The sequence below is a fragment of the Callospermophilus lateralis genome, chromosome 2 (genome assembly GCF_048772815.1).
Source record: "Callospermophilus lateralis isolate mCalLat2 chromosome 2, mCalLat2.hap1, whole genome shotgun sequence".
NCBI lineage: Eukaryota > Metazoa > Chordata > Mammalia > Rodentia > Sciuridae > Callospermophilus > Callospermophilus lateralis.
The window spans coordinates 19163199-19173124 of NC_135306.1; the positions used below are offsets into that span (position 1 = coordinate 19163199).

At 43.2% G+C, this 9926-nt stretch overlaps 1 protein-coding gene across 1 annotated transcript; it reads left to right on the forward strand.

Annotated features, from left to right (window-relative positions):
* Positions 1-1222: 1222 nt before the first annotated feature.
* Tex48 (testis expressed 48) lies at positions 1223-8237 on the forward strand. Its single transcript, XM_076840933.1, has 4 exons — positions 1223-1277; positions 4364-4495; positions 6779-6904; positions 8134-8237. The coding sequence occupies exons 1-4, from the start codon at positions 1223-1225 to the stop codon at positions 8235-8237; spliced, it is 417 nt and encodes a 138-aa protein (XP_076697048.1).
* The last annotated feature ends 1689 nt before the right edge of the window (positions 8238-9926 follow it).

Below are 9926 nucleotides of genomic sequence, written 5' to 3' on the forward strand. Positions count from 1 at the left end.
AGCGAGCACAGGCAATCTGGAACAAAGCAAACCCCAGAAGGCACATTTGTGGACGAAAAAAATTGCATCTGCTAAGGCAATTAGCAGAAGATCAAGCAGATTAACGGCAAGGATATTTGCTAAATGGTGCATCTCCAAAACCAAATACCTGACTGCCTGATATAAATTTCTATTTGTTTATAAAAGGAAAATAAATTCATTAAAGAGATCTCACCATATACTTAAAGAGAGCTTAGGAAGATACATCACAACTCAAACCATGTTGGAAAACTCATCTGGCAGGAAATCCAAAAAGACCACTGGAGATATAGGGGTCCATGCACCCAATGAGACTGGATCCTGGTCCCAGGATCCCACACATGGTGACATCTGTGTGTGTCTAGCCTACGAGTACACCTATCCACAAGGAAGAGCTTATGAGTAGGAAGTGAAAGATCAGCTAGCAGAAGGGGAGAGAGATCTATCCAACAATCAGAGAAAGCTCATGAGATTGTTCAACAAACACTTGTAAAGTATCTATTCTGTGCTCAGAACTGGGATGAGAGTAGAGGTAATACAAAGATGAAAAAAAAAAAAAAAAGAAAGAAAAGAAAAACCCTATTCCTGCCTCCACATGGGGGTACATTTGTCTATCTTGTATTTTATTCACTGCAGTATCTTCAGCACCAAACAGTACCTAGCACTGAGTAGATTCTCAATAAAATCATGCTTCATAAATGGGAAAAGCACATGGGCTACCACCCAGATGGCTGACAACTAAATAGGCAGCTACAATGTTTTCAACAAGTAGTCTTGCAACATTGACCCGGAGTCAGGCAGTCGCTCTACAATAATGTGGCATGATGGGTGGGGTGGGGGTGTTAGGGGAGCACAAGGCAGAGGTCCCTAACTCATCCCAGGAGTAAGAGGCAGCTTCCTGGAGGCCCTGGGTTGAGTCTTGGAGTTTGATGAGTAAAGGAGTGAGCTGAGAACATCCTGGATGCAGGGAAAAGTGTAAAAGCAGAATCCTTTGGTGAGAGGCAAGGGGGCTGCCTGGGTAGCATCTTACAGCTGTAGTGAATGAAACCAGAGGAAGTTCAGGCTGAAGAGATTGGCAGTGTGGGCACAAAAGCAGTTGGGTCTGAAGACCTGGGGTGCCCCTGCAGTGGCTAAGCAGGACTGTCACTATGGGGTTTACATTGGGGCCACATAACTCTGTCTTTCTGTGGAGGTGAAAAAGGCAATGGGGAAGTTTGAGCCGGGGTCCAGGTGGAGAGGTAATGGTGGCTTTGGCTCTGGTGAGTGAAATGGCAATGGATGATAGCAGACAGATTGAAGTTATCTTCAAAGTGAAGTCAAAAGACTGATGAAAGTGGGAGGAAAATAGGAGACTGGCAGGCGTCTGGATCTGGAGATAGAGAATAGGGTCCTTCTGCAAAATAGGGATTGTGGGTTTGCAGTGGACAGGTTGGCAGCCCCACCAGTAAACAGAGCAGAACTATAATTGATTCCCAAAACCATCTGAGTCACGTGGTGGACTGTGTCCTACAGGCTATAATAATCCCAGAGCAAAAGTTGCCACCCAACTCCCTGTTGCCTCCAGTGTCTGCAAATGTTTCACCCAAGACAAAGAGGATTCCATGCTGGTCCACTCAACACACATTTTTTGGGCTTCAAATGTAGCTCAATGATACAGCACTTGCTTAGCATGTGCAAGGCCTTGGTTTAATCACCAGCACTGTAAAAAAGAAGAAAAAAATCAACACTTATGGCTCATCTACACTCTGTGAGATGCTGTTGTAGACCCTGAGAACAAAGCAAAACCAAAACAATGAAATGTGTGACCCCCTGTGGCTTACGATGTCATAAGGAAAGGAAGCAGACCCCAGTAATCATGGATTCGATAGTGCTAGAAAATGACAGAAGTGGGTGTGGGAAAGGAGACCTGTGAGGGCTGGGGAAGGGAGACACTTTAAATGCAGTGGATAAAGAAAGCTTCATTAGAAAAAGTAACCCTTCAGCAAAATCTTGAAGGTAAAAACAGGAATATAGCCACCTAAGGACCAGCATTGCTGACAGAGGGTGTTAAAATCAGCCAGGAGCCTGGTGCTCTTGGGATGGGATCCACAGGGGAAGGGCAAGGATCACAGGTGGCGTCAGTGGTGGCAGCTGAGGATGGGGAGGAAATAGCAGTGGGGAGTAGAGTACAGAGCACCTCAAGAACCAGGTAAGAACTTTGAGTTTTCTTCTGAGGAGTAAAAGACAGTTTGTGTGGGGTTGGGGGGAGAATTAAGAGAAAAAATATCTTTTGCATTTACTCCCATATATTTACCATTTTGTCATTGTCATCCCTATATGTAGATATGTCCATTTCACAGCATTTTCCTTCTAACTTTAAGCATCTTTTGTATTCTTTTTTTTTTTTATTTTTAACTTTTTTTTCTTGCAGTGTAGGGATCAGACCCAGGGCTTTGCCCACTAGGCAGATGCTCAACCATTGAGCTAAATTCCCAGTCCTTTATATTTTAAAATATTTTCATTTCACTTTAATGAACATATTTTCAATAAATATGGAGGACTCCAATTTTTTTTCTTTCAGAATTCAAAGGTCCTTACTCCATCGTCTTCTAGCTTGCATTGTTCTGGCACAAAATCAGATGTCATTCTTGTCCTATTTTCCTTCTTTTATTCTTTTTCATTTTTAGTTGCTTTAAAGATTCAGGGTTTTCTCTTTCATTTTTAGCTTTCATACTACAATGTGCTGAAGTTTCATTTTATGGTTTTCATGTTTGGGGTTTGCTGAGCACCTGTGTTGATATTTTCCATCAAATTTAGAAGAGATTAAACTATTCTTGCTTAAAAAAAAAAAAAAAGTTTTGCTGCCCCACTCACCCCTTCTGAGATTCCAGTTATCCATGTATGGTAACTTTGTGATTTTTCTTGGGTCACTATTGCCCTTATCCTACTTTTTAAATCTTATTACATTCTGTACTTCAACTTGGGAATTTTTATTGATCTTTTCTCAAGTTTACAGGTCATTTTTTTCCTGCTGTCCAGAGTGGTATTGATCTTACCCAATATGTTTTTCTTTCAGATACTGGTTTTTTAAGAACTAGAATTTCTGTTTGATTCTAGTTCAGAGTTTTCTTTTCTTTCCTTGATACTATATCTCTTCACCTGTCATGTCCATTTCTCTCTGTCCATGGGAATTTTGAGAGGAGCAACATGAAGCTTTTGTATTAATCACTAAGGGTAAAAGAAACAGGAGGCCAGATCAGAGGCTATTGAAATAATTCAGGCAAGGGATGATGGCACGTTGGACCAGGGCACAGCAGCTAAAAAAGTGAAAAGCAAGTGCCCATGAGAGAGGCAATGCATGCAGTGAACTGGGTGTGGGAAGGACACCTAATCAATACCTTGAAAAGAATTTCCTAAAAGGAAGTTTTTTCATAGAACAAAGAGCAAAAACAGAAATCATCTGGAGTTTTAGAAAAGTTAATACACAAAGGAGGGAGTTTAGAACTAAAATAAGACCTTGTGTACTTCTAGACCATCTGTACTAGAAAGATCCTTGAAGACATCATCTAACCTAACTTCCTCTTATCTCTGCAAAGGAGCCTGAGACAGCAACAAGCATGGACTTACCCAAAGCCATGCAGCATATTAGTGTCAAAACCAGGATTTATACCTACATAACTATATGCTTCCTTACCAGGTTCCTATGGAAACTGGACAAGTTGGGATAATTTGGAAGCAATGAGCTCTGGAGGGGAAGAGAAGGGAATGGAATAGAATAGAATGTCCATTGAGCACTTATTGCATGGCAGTCATTTTGCCTATATTTAACCCTGTACTTCTGCAGAGTAGGCACTGTTATTCCCATTTCCCATGTGATGAGGATTATGAAGAAATCTGCCCCAGAACATACGTCTAGAAATGGGGAAGAATGTAATCTCTCTGAAGCCTGAGCATTTTCCGCCCACTTCTGCAGGACCTGACACTTGGCTGTGGTGGGTCCTAGCTAGAGTGTGAGCACAGGTCAAGGGCTGGTGTTTTTCAGCTACAGTCTTATGTTCATCCAGGAAACAGCCCTGCCCAGGGAACTGGGCTCTAATTCAAGATCGGCTGACACAACAAGGCATCCTGCAGATAAAGCTGGCAGAATAGAGGCTTCCAACTCCTTTCCATGGGTAAGAAAATTTGGGATGGGATAGGATAGATGACTTTAGGAGAGACCTCCAGGTTGTGGGAAGCTAGCAATGATTGGCAGAGGGGAGGATTCTCATGCCTTGAGGGAAGCTGACCCAATATAACCTTCACCACAGTAAATTTCCAATAGGCATGTAGAATTCAGACCCTAGAACCCATGGCCCCGTTCCTTTAGCTTCTACAGAAACTCACCAAAACTTGGCCTCGAAGATCTTCTGTTCATGCTGCAGGTATTGTGAGGATACCCAAGCCTCTGATGACCCTAAGGTTCCCAGTCAAACCCAGGAGAATCAGCCATCAACAGTGGGTACGTACCAGAAAAGAGCAGTGCCTGGCCTCCTAGGACCTCTGCTTGCTCATTCCCCTCCTGCTGAGACACCCCTGGGTTTCCTACATCTTTTGGATGGTTTTTTCAACCTAAAATGAGATGGAGATTAGGTGCATTGGTCCCCAAACCAATAAACAAGAGAGATTAAATTCTTGTGGACCATGGACCTGAAATATCAGCATCACCTTGTTAGGGACTCGTTAGGATCATTTTCAGACCCTGCTCCAGTCCTATACACTGAATGAGAACCTGCATTTTAACGTAATCTCCAGGTATATTTGTATGTACATTATGGTTCAAGAAACACTAGACTAAAGATAATATAGTAGTTAAGATCCCCACTACTTTTGGGTCTGTACACACTAGTTTGAATTTCAGCTTTACCACAGAAGTTGGGCAAGTCACTTAGCTGCTCTGAACCTCAATTATTCTCAAAATAAGAATATTTATAATTCGTTGTTACTTTTAAGGATCTTTGGGAGGGCAAAATGAGGCATATACATAAGCACTTAGCACAAGGCCTGGCACAAAGCAAGCAGTCAAGAAATGGACACTATATGGGAACCAGTTAGGTTAGGGTAGGCTCTGCTGTTAAAACAAATAATCCTTGATATCTCAATGATTTACAAAATTAAGTTTATATTTTGTTCATGCTAAGCCTAGGACACATAAACCATTCCTTTTTCATCTTTAGCTATCTGGTCACAAGACTTCCTTGACCAGCATATTAAGGATACAGAGAGAAAGAGAGAAGGCACCCTTGGCCTTCAGTTTGTAATAACACATCCATCTTGATGATCCAAGACAAAAGGTCATAGCAGAGAAGGGGTCAAAATCAGCAATGTTGGACAGAAAAAAAAATCATTATCAAAATCAGGCAAAGCTAAGACTGATGAGCACTTGGTGGGACAGGGCCATCTTTCTGGGAGGGGGGACAGTATAATGGCAAGAAAATGTTCTCATTTTGCCAGAAATCCATAAGTGAGGGCTTTTTAAAAACTTCTTTTGGAAATAGCTTCCCAATAAAAATCAAGAACCTTAATATTGCTGGTGCCTTTTCCCAACATGGCAATCACTGAGCCTTTATCACATGCAAAGTACTGTCTAGACACCCAGCTGCAATCTGATAAACCCCGGCTGCTGCAGTGGTTCATGTTCTAATAGTAAAAGAATATTATTTATTCTGCATAGTAATGCTAAGAAGTGGACATTCTTATCCAAAATGAGCACACCATTTTGCCAGGAAGAACAAAGGAAGAGCCATCTGTTCAAGGTGAGCAGCTAGTAAATGGCAGTACAATTCACCCTGTCACAGAATAGAGCTCAGTCTGTTGGCAAAATCCTTTGTTAGACTTCTAGAAGTAGAGACAGACCACACCTTATATACAAGTCTTTATAAAAGCAAAATTTGAAGAGTCTAAACATCAACAGTAGAACATCGGTTAAATCAACCTCCAATCATCCATCACCTAACACATTAGACAGCCATTATTTTTAAAAATTTAGGGACATGAGAAAAATGTTTTAGATATTCTATGAAAAATTAAAGTGCATAGGTAATACATAGGATGTGGTAGGTGATGTAACAACATTCATAGGGAAAAAAAAAAACAGTATCTGGGGGGAGAGGCATTGGGGGGCATTTTCTTCTTGCTTCCTATATATTTCCCAACTTGTTTATAACAGTCATGCATCATTTTTACAAATAGAAAAAAATGTTAATGGAGGGCAATTTCTTTTTCTTTTCTTTCTTTTTTTTTTTTTCTTTTTTTTTTTTTTTTTTTTTTTTTTGAGATAGTTTCTCACTAAGTTGCCCAGGCTGGCATCAAACTTGCAATCCATTACCTCCTTCAACTTCCAAATAACTGAGATTATAGGTGGGCACCACCATGCCCAGCTAAAAAGTTAGTGTTTTAAATGAATACATTTTGTCTCTCTCTCTGTGTGTGTGTGTGTGTGTGTGTGTGTAGTGCTGAGGATTGAAGCCAGGGCCTTGTGCATGCTGGGCAAGCACTCTACCTACTGAGCTCTATCATGTGATGAAGGCTCAGTGATTGTCATATCAGCCCTGAATACATACTTCTAATGGAGCACATGCTTCCAAGGGGAAGCACTCAAGGGAAAGGAGGAGGGAGACACAGACACCGGCCACCCCAGCATGCCCACCACATGTCCACGTGCTGCTTCAGAGTTGGACAAATGCCTTCATTTCCATGATTCCTCGGAGCCTCCCAGGTGACCTTGTGGAATTGTCATTGACAGATTTGAAGCTTCAGAAGAGTGAGCTCAACAGACAAAATTCCAAGCGCATGAGCACATCCTTGTCTTTAGGGAAACTCCTGCTCTATCCACAGAAGAAATCTTCCTCCAGCAGCACCGAGTTTGAAGGTGAGACCCAAATTGGGGTCCTAACACAGACTTCTGGGAAAGAGGTCCTGATGACCTGGCCCCATAGATTTCTGACCTCAGCTAAGTGAAGTGCAAAGAGAGTGGCCACGCCCACCAGGAAGTGTGGCTCAGGGCACAGTGAAAGGAGCACTGTTGTTCCCCAAAACCAGCCAGGTGTGTGGCAGGGAACAGGGTCAGAGAACGCTTGTGGACGGAGCACAGTTCAGTCAGGGCAACTGCCTCTGGGTCATGGAAGGACAGATGTCCAATCTAGGACAGGGCCACAAACCAGAAAGAAGAAATGCAGCCATGTCACTGGGCAGCACCTGTGCACCAAGGCATACCCACCCCAGGGCAGATCTTCAAGAGCTGAGGATTGCTGGGCACAGGGGTGCACACCTGTAATCCCAGTGGCTGGGAAGGCCAAGGCAGGAGGGTCGCAGGTGCAAAGCCAGCCTCAGCAAAAGCGAGGTGCTAAGCAATTCAGTGAGACCCTGTCTCTAAATAAAATACAAAATAGGGCTGGGATGTGGCTTAGTGGCTGAGTACCCTTGAGTTCAATCTACAGGATCCAAAAATAAATGAATAAAATAAAGGCATGCTGTCCATCTACAACTACAAAAAAATTAAATAAAACATTAAAAGGAGGTGGGGTCACTGGGGATGCAGCTCAGTGGTCAAGTGCCCCTGGGTTCAATCCCCAATACCAAAAAAAAAAAAAAAAAAAAAAAAAAAATGCTGAGAATCACCCAGCCCCATCATTAAGCCTCCCCTGTCAGTCAAACCTCCTTGCAAACCACATCACACTCAAGGTGAATTCCTATAAAAGACTCAAGGAGACCTGCTTTACCTGAATCAAGGGGGAGGAGCTGGGGGTCCCACTAGCTCCCCCACACCTCTTTCTGTCCTCCCCACCCCAATAGGCCTGAGGCCCCCAAAGAGAAGAGACTTTCCACAAGCCCACCAGGGGCTGATGTTACCATCCAAGGCAGGATGGGCCCAAATCTCCTGCCCTCTATGCCACTGCCTGAGCCAGACTACCGTCACTGGATCCACCAGGGTAGTTCAACCCCAGACCATTGCCAGAAGCTCCTAGGCGCGGTCTGTGTTGGCTCCCAGGGGACTCTGGAATCTGAAGAAAGATCAGAGAGGGATGCAAATGACCAGGACAGTGGCTCCCAGCCCACCCAAAAGGCCTTCGCTCACCATGTTTTCCTTTCTCCTTTCAGAACTGAATGTACAAGATCATCAAAAAGGGTTTTATAAGAGAAATCTAAACCGCTACAGCCACGAGCAGTGGCCCTACCAGTCATGCCTCATCGGGAGACCCTGAACATTCTAGTCGGGGGCACCACAGAATCTCCAAGCTGCTGGAAGGTCCCCATGAGGAAGAGGGCAGTGGGCAGGAGTCATGAAGACTGATTTGGAAACTCCCCTGAAAGGGAGGAGAAGATGTCTGAGTCACTCCTGTGCCCCCTGACCAAGTAGCTTCAGCCCCTGAAATGGCCACAGGGGAGAAGTTGTCACCAATTAAAGACCTTGGTTGCATTAGATGTCATGTCCCTCTTCTTTATCCCCTCCCCCTGGCCAGGGAGTGTCACCTATGGATAACATCATTGTTAAATATATTGTCACATCTAACCTAAAAAACAATTTCCAACCTTTTGGATAACTTTTGAAATAGTTTCAAACATACAAAGAGTTGCAAGAATAATAGGAAGAATGCAGGTCTCCCCTTCACCCAGATTCACCGAGAGCTTCATTGCCTCCCAGTTTTTTCCAAATCACTGGAGGGGGAGTCTTCACGCCCCTTTACCCTGAAATATTTCAGTGTGTATTTCCTAAAAACCAGGAGGTCTTTTTTATAGAAGTACGGTACAATTATCAAATGTAGTAAAGTGAACATTGATACGATAGTGTTCAAATATCCCCAGTTGTCCCCGGATTAGTCCAGGAACTAATCCGAGAACTGCACGTGCTGTGGGTGGGGTCAGACCCTTTGGTGGGGGTCTGCAGGATTTCTCCAGTCTTGTTTTGTTAATTGTTTTTATTTTTTTTTAACTAATTAGATCTACTTGTTTATACATTATTAATTTCTGTTCTTATACATTCTTTTGATTACTTCTTTTTTTCTTGATGTTTGAACTGGGAATTTCTTTTTCTTTTTTTTTTTTTTTTTGGCAGAATGGAGGATTGAACTCAGGTCACCATGCACGCTAGGCATGTGGCCCACCACTGAGCTACATCCCCAGCCCTTCTTAATTTTTTAAATTAGAAATTAGAGTTATACATAGGGGTCAGATTCATTTTGACAAAATTATATTCACTTGAAATTTGATTTCAATCCTCATTTCCCCCTTTCCCTTCACCCTCTCTTCCCCATTCGCCTCCGTGGAGTCCACTGATCTTCCTTTCTCTCCTTTATTTATTTCTGACTGGCACTCTCTACATATAAAGGTGAGATTCCCTGTGGTACATTTATGTATGCACAGAACTCGATTCATTCCGTATTTCCTCTCCCTGCCCCGTCCCCTCTCCCTGCCCCTGTGGTCCACCTTCTGCACTGATCTTCCCTGTGCACTTAGGATGGCTGCTCCCTCCCCACCACCGTAGCCTTCTTTCCCTTGCTCTGCCTTGGCTTCCACATAGGAGAGGAGACATTCAACCCCTGACTGTCTAAGTCTGGCCTATTTCACTCAGCAGGATGCTCTCCAGTTCCTTCCCTTCACCAGCACATGCCACAATCCCATTCTTCTTTATGGATTAATAAAACTCCACTGTGCATACATACCACATTTTTCTGATCCATTCATCTATTGAAGGGCACCTGGGCCGATTCCGTAACTGAGCTATTGTGAATTGGGCTGCTATAAACATGGATGTGGACATATCACAATTGTATGCTCATCTTAGTTCTTTTGGGTAAATACCAAGGAGTGGAATAGCTGGGTCATACAATGGTTCCATTCCTAGTTTTCTAAGGAATCTCCATACCACTTTCCAGAGTGGTTGCACTAATTTG